This window comes from Gambusia affinis, linkage group LG17 (genome assembly GCF_019740435.1).
Source record: "Gambusia affinis linkage group LG17, SWU_Gaff_1.0, whole genome shotgun sequence".
In the NCBI taxonomy this organism is placed as follows: domain Eukaryota; kingdom Metazoa; phylum Chordata; class Actinopteri; order Cyprinodontiformes; family Poeciliidae; genus Gambusia; species Gambusia affinis.
Genome location: NC_057884.1, coordinates 23053251 through 23074351, shown reverse-complemented (window position 1 = coordinate 23074351; position 21101 = coordinate 23053251). Strand labels below are relative to the sequence as shown.

Genomic DNA, 21101 nt, shown 5'->3' with positions numbered 1-21101 from the left:
TACAATTTTTTTTGTATTTTAATTTACTGTTGTACGACTTTATTCTTGTACATTTTTTCCGCCATATGACTCTTTTTCTGGTATTACTTTATTCTTAAGGTTATCACTTTGTCGTACGATTTCTTGTATTCTGACTTTATATTGGCAAAAGTTTTGTATTGAAACGTTTTTCTTGTACTGTTGCAACATTATTCTTGTTTTATTACAATTTTATTCCTGTATTTTGTGTTGCTGTCGTACAATTTTATTCTCATAAACTACTGGCTTAAATCGCATACAAAATGATTGTCAATATTGTGACTTTTTCTGTTCTAAACATATGGCTTTTAAATTTATGACTTCTTAAACTGAGTTTATTCAAGAAACATTGTAAAATAAATTTAAGAATTTTTCTTCTACTGTTGCCTTTTGACACCAATATATCTCCATATGTTAGTTTTTTTCATTTATGATGGATTTAAGTGTGTAATCTTCAATACCTCAGTAATTTTTGTTACTTTTTCTCTCTAATGAACAAAAAAAAAACAGAACTCACTGTATTTTCATACATTTATTCTGCAGAATTGTACATGCTCTTTCGTATTATAGGTCCATCATGATTGAAATACATTCAGATATTACGGCTATTCAACCCAATCTAATATCGTCTCTGTTTGCAGCCTAAATATACACAAGAAAAACAAACCAAACCCACAGATTATCTTTGGTCGAACCTAAAATGTCACGTTAACACTCGGCCTAAAGTGAGACGTTTGCCTTCTGCTGCCACATAGCAGACGATTTACACGACAGTCAGCTGTACATATTAAGGCAAGTCCAGTGAGATTGATCCGGAAAGAGGGGCGGGGCTTAAAACGGCGGGGGGCGGAGCTTAAAGAGCAGCTCAGATGTAGACGGGTTGCTCCTGCGCCGTCAGCAGACGGTACATGGCTGCAGGCATCGTCTTCATGTGGATCTGGAGGAGAAAGAAACCAAAATGTTGTTTTTATCTGGGAATGATAAAAATTCTGCTCAAAATGAATCATTTACTTTGTTAGCAAATCGACCCACTGGAGCAAATATTTAAATACTTTTATTTCCTCTGGTAATTTAAATTTCATCAGGGAAACCTTTGGTTTTGTTCTGGAAACCAGTTCCAAACTGGTTTCTGTTCTCACCTCTCCCATGGCGTTGGACAGGATCTGGACGATCTTTTCGTGGGGCGTTGCCACGACGCTCTGCCCGTTGATCTCGATGATGCGGTGGCCGACGCGGACGCCGCCGCGCTCGGCGATGCCGCCTCTCATCAGGCTGCAGATCTGCAGGAAGAAGACGAGGAACGGCGAATCAGCTCAACAAGACGACCAGGAAGTAATAAAAAATGATCTGAGACCAAAACTGAAGTCTTTAAAGTTAAATTATTAACTTTATTAGATGTCTTTTGTTTTTTAGAAAGTATTCCTGGTCTGGTGTTTTTCTGTTGTTGCTGTCAGTAACATGATTTTTTTTTTTGTCATAGAAAGTACTCCATATTCAGTTTTCTTTCCATTTACTTCAAGCTCCTCCTTGCCCGGTGTTTTGTGTTTTTGAATCGTCTTTCTGGATAGAGCCACATACGGAGCTACTTTCTGAACACTATGTGTTTTTACTTTCCTATTAGAAAGTACACCTGGTTCAGTGTTTTTTTTCCTTCTTCTGTTCCATTTAATTTCCACACGAAACATTTCTTTCATAAATTACTTTATTTTTTCTTTCCTATAGAAAGTATTCCTGCTCCACTGGTTTTATTGTTTAACTTTTAGTTTTTATTTTCATGTTTTGTTGTACGACTTTATTTTTGTATTACTACAACTTAATATTGTGACTTAATTCTCGTACAGCTTTTTTCCCACCATGTGACTTTTTTTGGTGTTACTTTATTTGCAAAGTTATACTTTGTCGTACGACTTCTCGTATTATTCAAACTTTATCCTGGTAATTTGACATCATTCTCTTATTATGACCTCCAGTTTTTGGTTGATTGTTTAAATCTGTCTAAAACTTTTGATTTTCTTTCCCACAGAAAGTACCTCTGTGGGGTTTTATCGTCTACTTCCTGTCATTTCCTGTTTCTGTTAAAATTCGTTACTTACGATCCCGTTCTGGACGCTGAAGCCCAGCTGGTACCGCAGGTCCGGCCTTCGGATCAACACCATGGTGACCGGAGGACAGCGGACGATGTTCATCTTGATCCTCGACTGAGACTTCAGACCCTGAAGGAAACAACAATGCGGTTAAATTTCTTGTCACGAGAGAGAAACCAGGAGGAGGGAGGATCGTTGCCGGTACCTTGATGATGCTCTGGCAGGTGCTGAGCGGTAACCCCACCAGGCTCGTCCCGTTTATCGTCATGATTTGGTCTCCGATGTTCAGCCTGCCGGACTTCTCGGCCGGCCCGCCGTGCATCAGGCTAGCGATGATGACGGTGGGAAGTATGGAGCCCCAACCCGACTCCACGATCACCACACCCAGGATCTCGCCTTTCTGCTTCTCGATGTAAACCTGCAGGTGGGAAACGGTTTGAGAAATTCTCCTTCGCTGAGATCAGGAAGGTTGTTTATGAAAGTGCAGAACAGCTGCGTCTGAAAAAACCAGCTGTTCATTTAAACCTGCCGGAGGGCCAGAGAGGCCAAAAATAACTGAGACACCAAGAACAGAAGAGAAGCTAATGCTGTTTTACAAAAAACACACAATAAATACATATTTTGTTTTTTTAAAATTTAATATCAAAAGTACTTTTGAACTTAATTTTGAGGTTTTTTTTTAACAGTTTCAAAAATAAAAGAAAAATGTTAATAAATTTTATAGCTTAGCATCCTTTAGTGTCGATGGTTTGCAAAAACTCAACAGTTTTGTTACTTTTAATATGAATCTGAAAAGGAGTTTTGAACTTAAATAATTTTCTTTTCAGTATAAAAAAGGGGTTTATTTTAGCAAACTTTATGGCAAAAAAGCTCTGTACTTTTTTTTTTAAACTAAATCTAAAATGTAGTTTTTCAACTTAATTTTTTAATTCTTTTTTTTTAAATTTGATCAAATTGAAATAATAATTAATAATAATAATTACTTTTAAATTTTTTTGTTAAATATTTTTTTTTAAATATTTTTTTTATACTTTTAGTTTTAAATATTTTTTAAAGTTTTTTTTTATGTTTTACATTTTCTTTTTAACAAACTTTATTGGCCCCAATGTAACTCCATACTCATTCTCTGTGGAGTTCTACAGTTTAGGAGAAAAAACTAAATATTTGTTGCCGATTCTCCAAATGTTCATTTAAATCCACCAGAGGGCAAAAATAACTCTGATCACCTGGTAATGCTCTTTTAGAAAACAAAAATAAATTTCAGAAGAAGTGAATATTTTTATGCTTAACATGGAGGTGAAACAAATAAAGTTAGTTTAGCTCCCTCTGGTGGCAGGCTTACGTCTCTGCAGTTCTCGGACTTGGAGAAGTGGATGAGGTCGTCGTTGTACATGTCCTGAGTGTTGAGCAGGTCGCTGTACTCCCTCTGGCTCAGGTCCTCGGGGTCGATGCCGTTGGCCCTGAGGAACTCCTGGTACGCCACGCTGAAGGACTGGCCGATGGACTGAGCGATGAGCTGCGCCTGACAGGAGAAAACGTCACGAAAACTGTTTTAAAACAGTTTATTTAACTAATGCTAGTTAAATAAACTAATATTTACTAAAAACTCAACCCATAAATCCAATGCAACACCTTCTGATCACCTTCTGTATTAAATATCTTAACCATCAAGTTACTTTTTATCTCTTGATGACATTTAAAACTATTTACCGTCTACATGACGAGTTTAACAGATTTATAGATGCTGATTTGAGTCTATTTATTAAATCTTACTCTTTTTTTATTTTAACTGTGCAAAGTTGATAAACAAGTACTTTATTACTAAGGAAAAAAATTACTAAGTTTTTTGGCTTCTAAGGGATTCCACTCTTGCTTCATGATAACGTTCCAAACCTTTACGGAGCTAAATTGGGGCCATTAAGTTGTTTAAAAAGAAAAACTTTGTAACTGGAAAAACTGGGCCATAACGTTTCTTTAAGATAATAATAATAAAACCTTGAGTCTGATAAGTAGTTTCTAAATTCTATGGAGATAAAATTTTGCCATGAAGTTTATTTGTTGTTTAATTCTTTTTTTAGACCTGTAGAAACTATTTAAATAAAAATTAGCTTTTCAAAAATAATATTTAGTTTGAATTCTTTTTTTTTTTTTGTTTCAAAATGTTTAACAAATTTTATGGCTCTACTTTAGCTCCATACTAATTTTGTTAGGTGCAAAAAACACAGATTTGTTCAGAGCAGAGGTCTATATCGACATCGTTATGAAGGTTTTAAAACATGTTAGTTTTTTTCTTTTTTTTTAACCAGTTATGTAATTCACTCATTTTTAAACACGACACTCATGACTAATGTTGCATATTCTGACATTAAAATCAACATTTTTGTTCATTTTGAGCTGCTTTTTCAAACAAGTTTATGAAAACCTTTTAAAAAATCTCCATTTTGTATTTTTACTAACACACAAAAACTTTCACAATAATTTTCTGTGTTTTATAAAGAATGTGTAACAAGTCTAAAACAATCAAATCTGGATCCTACAGTGAGAAAAATCACTCATTTACAGTTGAAAACATTAAATTATTGGAATCAGTTTAAACATTTAAAAACGGGTTTAGTTTTGTTTTTAACACCAACCCTTCGGTAAGGACCTGATCATGACTCACATCCTCGGACTCGAACACGTGGCAGATCATCCGGTACATCCTGGTGTCGTCGTGGTTCAGGTCCGTCTGCTCAGATGTGTGGTCCAGGTTCTCCTGAGCGCTGCGCGACCTCACCATCTTACCCCTGGCCATCAGGACCACCATGTTGCCGATGTCGGCGATGTACGATATGGTTCTCAGCGGCAGGTCCATCAGCGCCTCCTGCAGGAAAGAAATCAGACCAGATGCTGTGATGTTACCGTCTTCAATTTAATCTGATACAAATACATTGATGAAGAAAATACATCAAATATCTTCAGGAACGTGACGCCACTTTGCTAAAGTTACTGTTTTTATTTTAGTAATAATGATATTTAGAGGAGACTAGCAGCAACTCAGGCGCGGTGGAAGATACAGTAATGCTAATCCGCTGCTAGCTAAGCTAATTTTTTGTTTAGCGCTCTTGCTAACTTTGAAAACCTTTAGCCCATATAGCTTCTCCTGACATTTTGTAAACTTTTCGTTGAATAAAATTAGTCTTTTTACCTGCTTCTATAGAAAGTGCGGTGGTGTATTTCCCTGCTTTGTTGTGGTTTTAGCTCTGCAAAGGAAAGTGTGATGTTGGTTTTTTACCTGTGTGTCTGCATTGAGGACTTTAATCCTCTGTGTGGACATGAACAGGTCGACCTCGGCTGTGGACGGACTCTCGCTGTCTGGACTCTACGGAAACACAGAAATGGAAAACCTCTGGTTGTAAATAACCATCAGTTTTTACATTAATACAGCCACCCGGCAGAGACTCACCTTCTTCCTGTTCTTCGCCTGTTTCTGAGCCGCCTGCAGATGAGAGAGCAGAAAATATTTTCAGAACAACTCAGTTGCCTCGTCCGCTGCCGACTGACTCGACTCCAAATGCCAAACAAAGGGACAGAAGAGGCTCAGAGGTTTCTGTTTCTATGTCTCCGTGCGTGTGGGAGGTCAGTGGCGGCCATGTTTGGCAGCAGCAGGACGCCAGCGGCGTCTGCGACCGACATCATCACCAGTTTCCTCTGCATCAGAGTGACACAACGCGGCCTGAAGACAAAACGGACCGCATGTGTTTGAGGCAGCCGGCGGAGTCACACTGTGACCAAAATTAACTCAGAAAGCTACTCCTTTATTTCTGGAGTAAATAACGTCTTTCTGGATCCAGGCTGCAGTAGGAGCTCAATCTGCAGTAGGAATGCTAATAAGATCTGGACACAGATCTATAGAACATCATTTAAAGAAGCTTCAATATCTCCAGTCTTGCTTCTCTCGTCTCTCCTTTCTGCCTGCCAGCTCTCTGATATCTCCACTTAATCGTCTCTTTTTTCATGTATATTTGTGGCTTATGCACTATTTGCTTCCTGGACGGTAATGCGAGCAGAAATCCTGGTGGATTGGTGGTTCTGCTCCCAGAGAATGAAGCTAAAAGCTTCTCGCTAACTGTGTTTGACATCTCTGGGGCCCCAGCGCCGTCGCCGAGCAGCGGGGCCCCGGAGGAAAAGCCGGACCGACTCTGGGAAGGACGCAGCGATCCAAACGTAATCCTGCCGCACAAAGCCGCTGGCGGCGTCACCTGACTTCAAAAAGAGCAACGTGACAGCGAGTCTGAAGCACGAAAAATAAAACTAATAAAAGCTTTTATTTTATTTTTTTAAAGTGTAACGAATCTCTGCAGTCATTTAGAATTTAATAATTTACTTAAAAAGTAAAACTCTGAGGTTAAAAGTTGCTTTTAAAGCATTTATATATGGAGTGCCATTAGTGAAATCACAAAAATAACAGAAATATTTCTGTTATTTACCCTGACAGGGAAAATTTTATTTTTTTTACTTTTTCATTTTACATGTCATATTTTCACCAGATTAATTGTACATTTATAAATGTCACAGCTTGATAACTAAATATTGTTCCAAACTAAATATTCAGAAAATGTTTAGTTTGGAAAAGAAAGTATTTATTTTGCAAGCTAAACATTTAGCTGGGAAGCTAAAAGTTTAAATTTGGATCCAAGTATTTAGTTAGCAAAATAAAAAATGTAAATATTTAATGTAGAGGTAAACACTTGTATTTTACAATTTAGAAAATATTTTTTTATAAACATTTAATTTTCAAACTAATTATTTAGCTAGCAAGCTAAATGTTGCTTAACTAACTGTTTAGTTATTAATCAAATATATAAATATTTTAAGTTAAATCGGAATAAAGGTTTTATTTTTTCAGGTCAGTTAGTTTTGCAAAATTATTTTTATCAGAATGAGACAGAATTAATGCTAATTAACCCAAAACTAAAATGTAAAAGACGTCAAGATGCAGGCAGGATGTTACACTGACGTGCTGAAAGGCCGATCAGTGAGGAAGAAACCATTAATACAAAAATCCAAACTAGTTTCAGGAAACAACAACGAGGTCGCTGTAACGTCTGCGTGGCGTTTCTCACCCGGACTCTGCTCATGGCCTCCTGCGCCTGCTGCATGCGGGCGCTCTTGGAGGGCGTCCGCTCTGACAGCAGGTGGGTGCAGCCCAGGTAGGTCGCAGCAAAGATGATGCCGTCAATCAGATCCTCAGGGTCACACGGTCCTGGAACTGCAGGAACGACACACACTGACGATAAAGCACACAACACTGTCTCCATGGCAACGGTGTTTACTTTGGATGTTCATGCTAATGGTTAGGAGTTTCCCAACACTGACTGTTAGATGATGGAGACAAAGGTGAAACGTGGAGCTAATTGTGCTAATCCTGAAATACGAATCAGAAACATTAGACCTGCTAATGCTAAAGTATTAATCAGACGCTAATGCTAAATGCTACTAAAACATTTTTATTTACCGAAAGCTAATGCTAACAAGCTACACCAATATGGTATTCACCTGAAGCTAAAGCTGAAGTGCTACTACAACATGGTATTTACCTAGAGATAATGCTAAAGCATGAAACTCATCCATGTGTCACTGAACCCAAATGTGTTGGTGTTTGGAAGTATTTTCTATCAAACTGGATCCAGTGGTTTAACTGGTGTAAATGATTGTGTAGCACAAGTTCTATTGACTCAAACTCTCTTTCTGACCTCCCAAAACCAGAAGATCCAGGTGAAAGAACGGCTTTTAGCTAAAGCTAACTATCCAGCAGGCAGCACTGGAAAACCGGTAAAACATCCGCAACAAACCAAAACAAAATGTACAGGAAAAGATTGAACTATTTTATATTTGAATTTCAGTTAATTTTACTGTATGAGCAGTTTAAATATGAAAACGTTATTCAAAACCAAAAAGGACAATTTATTTTGTTTATATTCGGGATTTCACTCACCGTCCACAAATGTGGGAAAGGGAGGAAGAGCTCGGCGAATCTGAGAAATCACAAAAACACAAAGCATTCTGGTCACTTTCACACCAAAGATCAAAACTCATTTACACAAAGCAGGACCTTAGAAAGGTTTTTCTTCCACTGAATTTTCTGCTGCTTTGAGGGTTTAACTTTCTATAATCTTCCAGTTACTATAATTTATTACTGAGCAGAACATTAAAGTTTAACTACAAAGTTGAAAATAAGATTGAATTAACTAAAACGAAAAGAAATACTTTAAGTAATTATTGTTACTTAACAATTGCTTAACAAAAAGCCTTTACCAATTCTATTGGTAAAGGTTTTTATGGATATATATATATATATTTTTTTTTTAATATTGATAATATGGGACTATCTAAATTATAAATATTTATTGAATAACTTAATGTGTTTCTGTCGTAGTGCGGTTAAACTTTTACTTCCTGGATGGACGCCTTCTGAGGGGGCGACGATGGCTGCGCTTGCGCAGATGATTGCTCCGGACTCTGCTGTTGCTGCAGACGTTGACTTGATGGTTGCTGAGTCGGCGTCGTGGGTGTGTAGGTCTGCGGTGCCCGTGGCTGCGACTGGTAGCCCTGGTGGTGGTGATGGTTGTGTTGGGACGGCGGTGCGTGGCCATGTTGCGGGTTCCTGGATGACTCGGCTCTCAGAGGACTGACGCTGTAGCGGGACGGAGACTCCAGAGTCGACCGAGAAGGGGAGTGAGGAGACGTCTGCGGGGGAAAGATGGCGGAAAAAGTTGTGAGTTAGTACCTAGCATAAGCTAGTAAACTAATAACGTCGTCCGGTAGAATTTCTAACGGGCCAATCAGGAGAAATTCTGAACAATGACGTCAATTTTCTGCGCTGTAGTCTGCCTGTAGTTTTAGCAATGGAGGCGGAGGAAGCCCGAAGTCATGTCCGTGTCGGCTACGCCTGTAAATATTTTAATAACATTAACAGCCATTTTGTTCAGGTCGCATTTCTCTTTTCGCAGTAGAAGATAGTTGTTGACAGCGCAGGCAATAACAAATAAGTTTCATAGCGTGGAACTGGCGCATTAAATACGTCACAACCAAATGTTAACTAGCAGTGATTGTTTGATAACGTTTTGAGAAAAGCCAACAGTTTGAAGAAGAGACTTTTTATGTTTTATTGTCTCTAGTGACCTTTATTTGATATTGAATTGAAAGGAAATTTAGTAATGAGAGAGGGGAAGACGTGGTAAAGGTTTTATGGTGGTTTTGTATTAATCGGAAAATCGGAAAAAGTTACAAGTTACAAACTCTGACCAAAGTCAACAACTATGGGTCTCATACTAACGTTGGTTTGCATTGGATATGCTTCCTCCGTTGGGCTGATCTCTTGTCTCATCACCCAGATCGGCTCCACCGGTTGGTCTGGTGTGTAGGGAGACCGCACCGCCTTGGTCTTCACTCCCTCAATTGCCTCTTTGATGTCTTTAATTGCCAGGCTGATGGCATCTCCCGATCCTTTTGTAGCGTCCCCTGAGAGACCCGTCGAATTCCTGTCTTCACCTACACCAGCCGGTCCAGGTGATTGGGTCTTAGATTGGGGTTGTGGCTGCCTAGATGCCAGCCTACCAGTCTTGGATAGAGGGCTTTTATCAGCACCATCGCCCTCGCTGTCGGACTGCCCGTCGTAGTGATGCAGCCGGCAGCCAACAGAGCGGTCTATAGGGAAGGGACGGGACCCACGGTTCCTACTCTGCCTTACAGTGTGGTGGGAACTCTCTGTCGGGGAGGATGGTGCCCCTTTTTGAACACTCTTCAGTCTATGTCCGACAAAGGTCTCCTGCTGGGACTCTTGCTGGGCTTTGTTAGATTCGGGTCTCCAACCAGCTTGTCGACAAGGTTCCCGCTGCATTTCAGGGTAGGAGGTCTTCAGAGGTTCGGGGAAAGAGTTTGGATGAAATTTTGGCTCAGAATACGACTCAAAGTCGGGCTCTGTGTATGTCTTCTGGTGGGACTCCGTGTAAAATTCTGCATAGGTTTTAGGGTGAGACTCGGAGCAAGAAGTTGAGTGAGACAGTGAGCAAGATTCGGAGCAATCCTCTTCCTCTTCTTCAGGTAAAGGGTTGTTGTCAGGTAGCGAGCTCATACTGATGTCCTCACTGAAGTGGTCCAGCTGGGGGAAAGGTGGTACGTCAGGAGAGGAGGGAGGAGTTGGTGATTGTAAAGGAGGTGGGCTGTGGAGAGGTCCATCCATGCTCAGCGAGGCGGCGCTCTCCGTGTCTGAGCAGAGATCTGTAATTTCACTTCCCTGAGCTGTAGGATCCTCTTCTGCGTTCTCCATAACGCCTTCCCGGTCCTCCTCCACCCTTTCTGCTTCTTCTGCTCTTTCATTGTGGCTACAGCTGGGGTTCCCTCCAGTGGGCTGGAAGTTTCCGTCATCCTCTACTTCTTTTTGTTCCTCTTTCTCTTTGACTTCCTCCGATTCCTCTTCATGCTCTGCTTTGAACTCAACGTGGTCTTCTTCAGCTTCAGCCGGTGCATTTTGGGACTCAAGTTGCACGTCACCCATTGCAGGAGCAGAACTGACATGTGTAGGAGTAACAACAGCAACTGGAGTCTGATGAGGAGATCCTCTGTCTTGTGATTGGTTCAGGACAGGATCAACAAAACAGACTTCCTGCTCCCGTACCTCAGCTGCACCTTCTCTCTCTCCAGCGCCAGGTGAAGACACCTGGATTTCTCTAAACTGCTGCCTCTGTCTGTGATTTCTAAGTCTGGGGTTTGGGTCACCATGACGGCGGTAGCGGGTAACAGCAGGGCGGTGTTGTTGCACGGGACGGGGCTCGGCATCCTGACCCTCAGCCCCGTCTGACCTGGCAGAGACGACCGTCGGGGCCCCACCAGGACTCTGAACATGCCCTGACGGAGGCCGGCGGCGGTGACGAGGAGGTCCGCGACCGGCAGGGTGGTGATGGTGGTGATGATGTGCAGAGTAGTGGTGATGCCGGTGGTGAGGAGGCATTTCCCCATCCTGGTTCTGCATCTGACATGGCCTCCAGGAGCGACGGATGGGTGGTTCGCCGTTGGTTCCGTTGGACTGCCTGGTCCTCGGAGGCACAGAGGCCCCCATCTGCTCCTCGTCTGCTTCGCCTGTGGCATCTTCCTGATACTTTTGACTCATTGCTGGGACGGGATTGGACTCAGAACGGCTTCGCAGATCATCAACCCACTCACAGACCACCCTGGAAGAGAAAGAGACAAGAGACGAGCAGGAAATGTCATCTAGTTTGTTCATTAAACGGAATAAAGGCGTACAAAATGAGTACTCCAAAAACTAGATGACTGTCTGTGTTCATCAGATTTTCTTTGTAGCCCATGTCACATTTTCAGATGTCCTTGTCATAGCTGTTTGCTACCACATGGGGGCACTGTGAAAAATATTTAAAGCGACCTCAAAGTCTTTTTCTTAATTTTTGTCCTTTCAAAGTAAAGATCAGTGGTGGGAACACTTCTGCTAATGTCCTCATAGGGATTTTCTGTTTATTGTTTGGTGCTTCAGCATTTTTGCTAACTTTTAAAACGCATAGCTTCAACTAGGTTATATTTTTTAAGTTATAAAGCTCCAATTTGCTTGAATGTTTTGGAGACGTTCAGTTGCATGAAGTGGAAGCTTTGGTTACTGACTGTTAAGAAATCTTCACGAAATTAGACGTTTATCACTTTACCATGAGATTTCACAAAGTACTACGTCAGCACAGCTCTTTAATGTTAGCAAAGCTACTTTTTATGATTAATGATGTCAGTTAACAAACTGAATATTTAGCTTGCTAACTAGCAGAGCTGTCTGCTGCCACTGGGAAAAATATTTAAAACAATCTGACAATTTTTATCTTCATTTTTGTCTTTTTATTGTAAATATTCAGTTTGAAGCTTCACATTTAGCATGTTAACTAAATATTGATAAAATACTTAACATTAGCATATATAGCTTAATAGAAGTGAAAAAATAACTCAAACATAAAATGTTTATTTGATGGGCTAAATAACCAAATTTGTTCTGATCATTTTAAACATTAACTCTACAAACGGCCCCCAAAACAATGATTATGTTAATATGACCTGGTCACTCAATATTTATCTTCTGCACTACATTATGTTTATGTCACATTAAATCCCACTGAAATAAACTGATCAAACTCCAGGAGGTTTAAAAACCTTTTCAAGGCTCCGTGTGAAAAAAGGCAAACATGACATGATGTTTAATTTTGGCCCCACCCTGTTTTTGTTTCACTAATACTAAAAATGTAAATCCTCGGAGAATCACTTTAATCTGCAATGTTCATCCGTCCACCAGCAGCTGGCAGATGGCACCAGGAGGAGGAGGAGGAGGAGGAGGAAGGGCAGGAGGACAAGGAGGGACCTTTATCTGGTACCTGATAGGAGCTGACAGAGGGGAGCAGATCGGGCAGCACTCTGAATAATAAATATGCTCTGTGAACGAAAAGGACCAGATCCGTTCTGATATTTATTTAAGAAGACGACCAGAATTTACTGCAACTTCACCGAATGTCAGATCAGCTCCAGAAAAGGTCAAAGGAAGAACAGAAACTAGAAAACCTGATTTAGGATGTTAAAAAAGCCTTTACAGTTATTTTACTTTCTGACAGTTGCTATGACACGTAACCGTGGTAACAAGGTGCCGTGTCTTTTTATTTTTTTTATTTTTACTAGCTGGAGCAGCAGATTAGAATTTCAAAAGCTAAAAAAAAAAACTACCTGAACTACGACCTTGAAACCCAAAGGATTGATGGATGTGGAGCAGAGAGAAGAAGAAAGGTCAAACTGTCTCTTATCCACAGGTGTCAAACTCGAGGCACGTGGGCCAAATCCGGCCCGCTGTAGCTATTCAACTTGAACTTAAAGGTAACAGTTGTGAGCTTAAATGTTATTTTATCAACCAAATCAGTCAATGTAGAATAAAATGTTTAAATGGTTACATTTTAAGAATCAGAAATCACATTTTAACAGCTATTTTTTAGAAGCAGAAATCCAAGTACAGAAACATCCACAATGTGTGAATTTTGAATAAAAGATCCCCTGTAAATGTGGACAGAATGACGTCTGGACTGGAAACGGATAAACCAGTGAAAGGGTAAAGGTTAATGGTGATCCAGTAATTTGAGCACCAACCACAACTGGCAGGACGGGACCAGAAAGGCTAATAGTCTTCCCCGTTTGGGGTTTATGGGAGCTGGCAAGCGGCGGCCATGTGGTTAGACGAGGAGAGTCGGGAGGAAAAGGCAGTCTGGGTCACAGATGGGCCGGCAGCGAGGCCGATGGCCGGAGCCGCCTCCATCTGTCCATCTGCAGTGAAAGCTGCTGGGGGGGCATTTGGAGGCATCATTAAGTTGCTGAACATATCCTGACGACACCTCAAGCATGCAGCGGGTTCATCTGCTGAGTGGCTGCCAGAGGGTTAGGACTGATTAGCAACTGTAACGGTGAAAAAGGGCCAGTCTTCAGAAAGCAAAGATCGACAGAGGAACCTCAATCCGACCACAAAGCTGCAGTAACTTTGTATGTTTGGAGAAGCAGCATTTCAACCTCCATCTTCAAACTGCACAGAAAAGACAGTTGATGTCTGAAACCATACTGATGAAAAACGGCGACACTTTCCAACTATCGACGCCAAGGATTTACCTTTAGGTGTAAAACCTCTCCTTCAGCCTCCGTATTGTTTTTGCTCAGTTTATAAAATGTATTTTGCTGCCTGAATAGCATATTTTAAATCCCACAGTCTCTTTGCACAAAGAAACCAAGTATAAATTTTTTTTCTGATTTTCCTTCAGGCAGAGACGCTTTCTGTTTCTCTCTCACTCTGAACCGTCAAAAATGCTTAGCATGAATAAAATAAATATCCAAACCTGCAGAGAAAGAGGAGCATGAAGCGATATAAATTAAATATGGTTTGTGATTGTAGTGTAGTCTGAAAGCAGGTTGTCAGAAACCTACAGTCAGCAGATTGAGTCCACTGCAGAGGAGGAAAAGCGTTAACGCCTCAGCTGACTGCTTCAGACGCCCGATCCTCAAAAACTAGTTCTCCAAAGCAATTTTTAATGAAACGTCTCATGAATTCATCATTTTTAGAAAGATTTTCATCCATTCAACCATATAAAGTAACCTAGAACGCTGTAGTAACTACTCCAGACCTGTAGGTGGTGGTGTGACGCCTGTATTATAATAACATATATATTTTTATGAAATTTTCTACATGTAATGGCTGTGAGAAAGCAACTTTGGTTTTTCAGGTTTCTACCTCAGTCTGCTACTAAACATGTTAGGTTTTTATATATCGTGGCCAAATATCAGATTTTTTTTAATGAAAAGTTGCTCCAAGTTATTGGAAAAACCAATATTTTTGTATCATCATGACTTTTTTCTCATATTATTTCGACTCTTTATTCTAATATTATGACTTTCTTCTCTTAAGACAAATTTTTTCTGCAATATTTTGACTTTTTTTGCACTATGCGTTTATTCTCGTATCATAATTGTATTCTCTGTATATCCTGAGTTTATTATTGTATTATTACAATTTTATTCTCACAACATTACGTTATTTTAATTATTTATTCATGTTTTAATTAACCTGGCCATAATACTCTGTCGTAGGACACAGCAGTTTGCTCAGATGAGACCAATTAAAAACATTCACCATGTGCAAAATTCTTTACAAATTCTTTAAAAGCCCAAAGACGTGAAAAGCAGGTGGAAGCAGAACCCAAAAAAACATTAAAGGTGTTTCTACACGTGTGATTACTGGAAAAAATCTGACACATTTAGGAGAAACAGAACTTTTGCACGGATAAAGAACTGATAGTATTTAATTTTATTTTAAGAAACCTTCACATTAAAGGTGATGTATTTCTTCCTAGCCTGATTCATCCAGGGTGCGTGTGTGTGTGTGTGTGTGTGTGTGTGTGTGTGTGTGTGTGTCAGTCAGTCAGACACCGTGACAAACACAAGCTCCCAGCCAGCATATGCTCCTGTTGGGATGCATCAATTATCCCTTTACAGGCGTCACGACCGCTCAGGATGATGAATTCATAAGAAAATAAATAAATAAAAAGACTGGCAGGTGCTTTTATTTTGAAGGACTTAAATCCCCTCCTCTGGTCATGTTCGGTTTCATTAAGGCCCAAAGGTTCCTCTTTTTAAAAAATCTGTGGTTCCGGGCCTGTTTGGTCACTCTGTTCCCGTGTTTCCTGTCATTTAGAGGCTGAAACAAAACGTCCTTGGCTGCCTTATTTTAGAAATTAATGACATTTATTTTGAAATTATATCCATCCAAAAATGTCGGAGCGGTTTTATAAACGTCGCTGTTTATGATTTCCCCCCAGCAGGTGCACAATAATCCCAACAAATATAATAAATGATCGACTGCCGGACGTGACAGCCGCTGATTTTACCTTCATGTTAGAGGAGGAGAGGCCCGGCTCCGGTCCACATCGTCCCGCCCGGGTCGGCTCGGTTCGGCTCGTTTTGCTACCTCCTCCGGACAACCTGGTGGGATTAAAACGGAAAGCTCGGCCCCCTCCCTCCGCACCGTGACATCAGAGCGGATTAGCGAAGCACAAAGCGCCTTTAGGAGCAGCAGCTGATGCTGGAAAACAGCGGCTCCGACCCGCCTACTCCATCAGCAACCTGCAGAATGCTGCGGCACGCTGCCCGGAGCCGCCGCTGGGGGCGCTGTGGCCCGCGGCGGGGGCGCTGCTGGTGACGTCAGAGGCTGCGTTCATGAAAAACAAACTTGACAGAAAGCAGTAATAATGAAAATAGAAAAAGTGCTAAACAAAAAATAAAAAACAAAAATAATTATCTAAAAAAAAATAAGAATAATTAAAGAAAATAAATATAACATTTATACTAGGGAATATTTACATTCAGCCTACGAATTAAAATCAAATTCAAAAATACCTTATTGATCCCAAAGGGAAATTAAATGTTGCAACTCGTATAAATTAAAATTCTTTACTATAAAATTATGTATAATTTTAAACTGAACTTCAACAGGAAAAAAAAGTTATTCCAGTAATTTAAATAAATTGAAACTCATGACCAGATTTAAATATTTCAAGTGTTTATTTATTGTGCTTACAGGTTATTAAAGTCCAATATTCAATTTCTCTAAATAAATAAATAAAGAAATATTACTATTGTCAATAGCTGATTATGGAGGACTGATTCTGTCAACATTGGCAGAAAATATAGAAATACATAAATGGCTGCATAAAGTAATTATTTATTAGGACTTATTTTGAATTTGTCTTGTGTGCATTGGATCAAAAACATATTATTTCTTTCCATTATTTGCTTACTGTGTATTTATTTAATACATTGTTCATTTACTGTGACATTTTATTTCATTAATTTTTTTTCATTTTCTAAATATTCAGCATTTAACAATTTTTTTATTAATTATATCACAAAGTCTAAGGAGAAAAAGAAAGAAGGCAAATTAAAAAATAAATCCGTAAATAAACAATTGGAAATATTTGAGAAAATAAATCAATGTGATTAGAAAAAGTGACAGAAAACTAATTAATAAAACAATATTATGGAAATAAAATTTAAAATAAAATGAGAGTAATTTATTTATTTCATTAATAAATAAAATAATCATGTAAAAATCATCTGTTTATGATTTATCAGATTGTATCTGTATGATTATGTCTGTTCTGTGTGTTTTTACTACATTTCTGCTCACAAATCACCAGATTTTCACAAATAAAATCTGTTCTTAAAGAACAAACTGATTCTGTATAGAAAAAAAAATATCGTCCAGTTTTGCAGGGGAATATTTGGATCCTCATCTGAGTTTGTTGCTACTTGCAGTTAGAAATGATCCAGCTGTTGCTGTGTGGGTGGAATGTGTTTTTCAACCTGAGCAGATGGAAAACGCAGGAAGTTCTCCAGAAACGTGGATAAATTGGCCTCCATCCGGACCTCCAGCATCAGAGGGCCGTTTTCACACACGGCAGCCATGTAGTCTGCGTCACAAACAAGTCCAAGTCCCGCGGGAGCTCCCCGTTGCCGTGACAACGGCATGTGATGCAGGGATGGTGGTGGTGCGGGCCGGTAACCATGGCATCCGGAGTGCTATTACCATCCAACGCGCCCTTGATCCCACACAGGGCGGCCGCCGCTCTTCGTTGCTGCCAGAGAAAGTGTGAGAACCTTCAGGTTTAGAAACACGTCAGAGAGCGTGAGAGAGGAAAGATGATCCCTCTGATAGAATCTACAGCGTTTATTCTCCAGGCTAATGGAGAATAAAAGCGAAGATTTCAATCGTTTCTGTAAATGTGTTGGCAAACATGAATAAACCGTCATTTTGTACTAGAGAGCCAACAGTCAGCACACAAAACTGTAGCTTCTGTCATCAGCGGTGCCCATCATCCCCTCAGGTTATCTGGGATCAACTTGAGAGACGACGACAGGCAGACTGGGGTCAGGCTGGCGAACAGATTGAAAATAAAATTTAAAAAAAAGGAATATTACTTGTGTTAACCCTAAAGCACTAATCACAAACATTTGTTCCACTGATGTTTACATGCTACACCAACAAAGAACTTAGCAGAAGCTAATGCTAAATGCTAATCACAAACATTAGTTCTGCTAATTCTTAAGCATTATACCGACATGGGACTTAGCAGAAGCTAATGCTAAAATACTAATCACAAATATTAGTATTGCTAACTCTTAAGGTGCTATATACCAAGACGGTAGTTAGCAGGAGCTATCCTAAAGTGTCAGTTGATTCAATTTAATTTTGACGTTATAATTTTTATAATTCTCTTAGATTTTGTATTTTTGGTCATATCTTGTTCTCTACTGTCTGTTTATTTTGTTTCTGAGGTGAAATTGCTGCATATGAGACGCGGTGGTGAAACCTGAAACTGCTGCTGCGCAAGTTACCCAGCAGGTTGTCGCTAGGCAACCAAAGTTTGGAGAGAACTTGAAACTGCTTGTTATCCAGCAGGTTGTTGCTAGGCAACCAAAGAGTGAGAGAGTTACAAGATTCCCCAAACTTAGCTTAGCTGGTAGTTAGAGGTGGCTAAAGCCTTAAAACTATGCTTAATTACACACGCTTTCATTTAAAGTCCCAATAACATACATTCGTTTGTATTTTTAAAGTTACAAAACGTGGAAACTTTGAATGAGTGAAAAAGGAAACATCTTAAAAATCCCTGTGAAGTGATTTTTAGCTGCTGTAGAGCTCCACCGTTTCTCCTCCAGCAGCGTTCTTGAGGTCAAAACATCCAAACCGTATAAATGCCTCTGGATGGGCAGCATGTGTCGTCCTTCGGTTATTCCTGCTGCGTCCGCCTCGCTGCTGATGCAGGAAATTAAACAAATAAACTGACAACTGAAGTCGGAAATGCAAACCAGTTGGAAATTACAGCTGACTCAGAAACCTCAGAAGGTTTTTAATCTGCTGCTCCAGAATCAGCTGGGAAGTGAGTCAGAAAATACAATCAGTGGAAAAATTGACTCCTGGGGGAGATCTAAGAGCAAAACGTGAGTAAAAACAGAGAAATGTGTGACTGTGGAGCCGGAGGAGACATCGGAGGAGAAGAGTTTCTGTTTTCCTCCTCGGCTGCTGAAGGGAAAGTGGAAAGTTTGTTCAGCTGCACGGCGTCTCCAGAGGAAGAGGACAGCTCTCCTTTTGTTTCCTGACAGAAACCTGCAGCCTCTGCTGGATTTTACACTTTAGAGCCAAAAAGCACAAAGTTTCATATTTTACAGATAACTAAATTCTGACAACATGGTGATAATTTATATTCAGCATCTTTATCTTTTTCCTTCCTTTTATCTGTTTTCTTTAATCCTCCCTTCCTTCTTTCATTTCTTTTATTCCTTCCTTCTTGTCCTTTGTTTGTTCCTTCCTTCCTAACTTCCTTCTTTCCTTTCTTATTTGTGTCCTTCTTTATTTAATTCTTGTCCTTATTTCATTCCTTCATTCGTTGCTTTTTCCTTCCTTCCATTCTCCCATCTTTGTGTCCTACTTTCATTTCTTCCACCCTTGTCCTTATTTCCTTTACTTACTTACTTCTTTTCTTCCTCCCATCATTGTGTCCTACTTTCATTCTTATCATCCTATCTTGTTTTCTTCCTCTCTTCCTTTTGCCTTCCATTCTTCCATCCTTGTCTCCTACCTTTCTCCCTTCATTCACTCCTTCCTTCTTTCTTTACATCCTTTCTTTCCTTGTTCCTTCCTTCCCCTCCTTTTATTCCTTCCTTCTTTCTTCCTTAAATCCTTGTGCCCTACTGTCATTCCTTTCCTCTTTCCTTACTTTGTATCCTTCACTGAGTCCAACTTGAGACCGAATAGTTTTTCTATTGATCAGAATGCAAATATTGAATATTTATATCATTTTATCCAATATATTTGTAAATGAATAACTTTAAAACTAGAGAGTTTTAAATTAGTAAACCAACTAATATTTTTTTTATTTTATGGGCAGAATGTTTATAAAACCAATAAAGCACAATATGCTGTAACTATTAGCCTCAAATATATTTTCCTGAAGAGTTTCAGCGGTTTTTATTCTCTATTTAAAGCGAACAGTTGCAGGAGTTTTTGCTAGTTTTCTTCCAAAAGAGGCTGCAATCCTGGGCCGTGGCCACTAGGGGTCACTGAATCCTTTACGGTAAACGGAAACCCGTCAGGAGTTTTTCTCGTGTATTTCAGCCACTTCAGCTTCATTATCTCACCTGGTTAACTCGTCATTAGGAGTTCAGTTTATTTAAACTGCTGATGGCCCGCCAGCGTCTCTGTTTAATACTGTTTGATGAAAAACGCCTGTTGCTTGGTAACAAAGTGAATCAATTCGTTAAATCGTTTAATTATTAATATGTTTCCAACTATGGAGGGAAACAGGATTTCCTGATTAAATGGGAGAACCTGAGAAAAAGAAACAGAATTTTAAAGGAAGATGAAAGATTTGCGTCTATAAAAAGGAAATCTAAGATGAAAATGTTTTGAAATCTTTAATATTTTAATGAACAAACTATTGAACCTCAGAAGCTTTTTCAGCATAAATACAGAAAAAAATTGGCTCTACTAAGACAGCTTTCAGATTTTAATGAAAACCAGGCATCATTTGCCTTCCATTCCTCAACTAAGTATATTTTTATGGAGAACTGATCTTGCCAAAATTGTCACAAATAAATGCATATAAAAAAATTTAAAAAATGGCTGGATAAAGTAAAATCTGTGACAAATATTGAATCAAAAAAATTAAATAGGAACTATTTCAATATGTGTGATAAAAATTAATATTTGTTCATCATTTTTTAACATTATTACTATTAAATGTTTCTATTTTATTTCCATATTATTGTTTACTAATTAGCTTATAAAATGTGACAATTGTTTTAAAAACAAGTGAATAAATACAGAATGAGAGTAATGACAAAATTAATTATAAGGAAACTGATCAACAAAATGTTTTAAAATAACTGTACATTAAGCTGTATATTAAACACAGAATATGAAAAAAATAATAGAAATTAAATGTGACAATAAATGTCATAAAATAATTTAAAACAATAAATACAATATATGAAAATAATGAGAAAAAAATCTTACCTTGTAAATAAGGTAATTAATAAAACAAAACAAGTGAAAACAAAATGTAAATAGTGATAATGTTAGATAATAAATAATATTTTTTCGTGTAACACTGTTTTTACTTTTTTATTTCCTGAATGCAACATTAGACACATTAAATATGTATATATATTTAATGTGCCTAAATATTTCTTTATTTATTGCCAATTTTGGCAGCATCAGTCCTCCATACACTTCGTGTGCGCGCATCACTTAAAGCCTGAAAGCTGTTTTACTTTAAGGGTTTTGCTCTTTTCCCCCTTCATGCTTCACTCTGAGTCGTGTTCTGAGCTCATTCACTCCACCCAGAAAGTCTCTGCTGCAGGAACCAGAAACTCTTATAATCTGTTACCTTA

General features: G+C 39.0%; 2 protein-coding genes across 3 annotated transcripts in view; both read right to left on the bottom strand.

The window, feature by feature from the left end:
* LOC122846992 (NLR family CARD domain-containing protein 3-like) overlaps positions 1 to 21101 on the bottom strand; it is a 165289-nt gene that overhangs the window by 109702 nt on the left and 34486 nt on the right. The window lies entirely within an intron of this gene.
* Positions 532 to 15809, bottom strand: LOC122846987 (amyloid-beta A4 precursor protein-binding family A member 1-like). 2 transcript variants are annotated; one of them, XM_044144312.1, is made up of 13 exons: positions 15542 to 15809; positions 9421 to 11314; positions 8538 to 8831; positions 8080 to 8119; positions 7208 to 7353; positions 5548 to 5580; positions 5377 to 5463; positions 4765 to 4965; positions 3445 to 3624; positions 2308 to 2520; positions 2112 to 2231; positions 1158 to 1298; positions 532 to 955 (listed from the first exon to the last, which is right to left on the bottom strand). In XM_044144312.1, the coding sequence occupies exons 2-13, from the start codon at positions 11251 to 11253 to the stop codon at positions 884 to 886; spliced, it is 3360 nt and encodes a 1119-aa protein (XP_044000247.1). In that variant the 5' UTR covers positions 11254 to 11314; positions 15542 to 15809; the 3' UTR covers positions 532 to 883. The 2 variants fall into 2 exon arrangements, with proteins under 2 accessions (XP_044000247.1, XP_044000246.1); XM_044144311.1 differs by lacking the exon at positions 15542 to 15809 and having other exon boundaries at positions 9421 to 11379.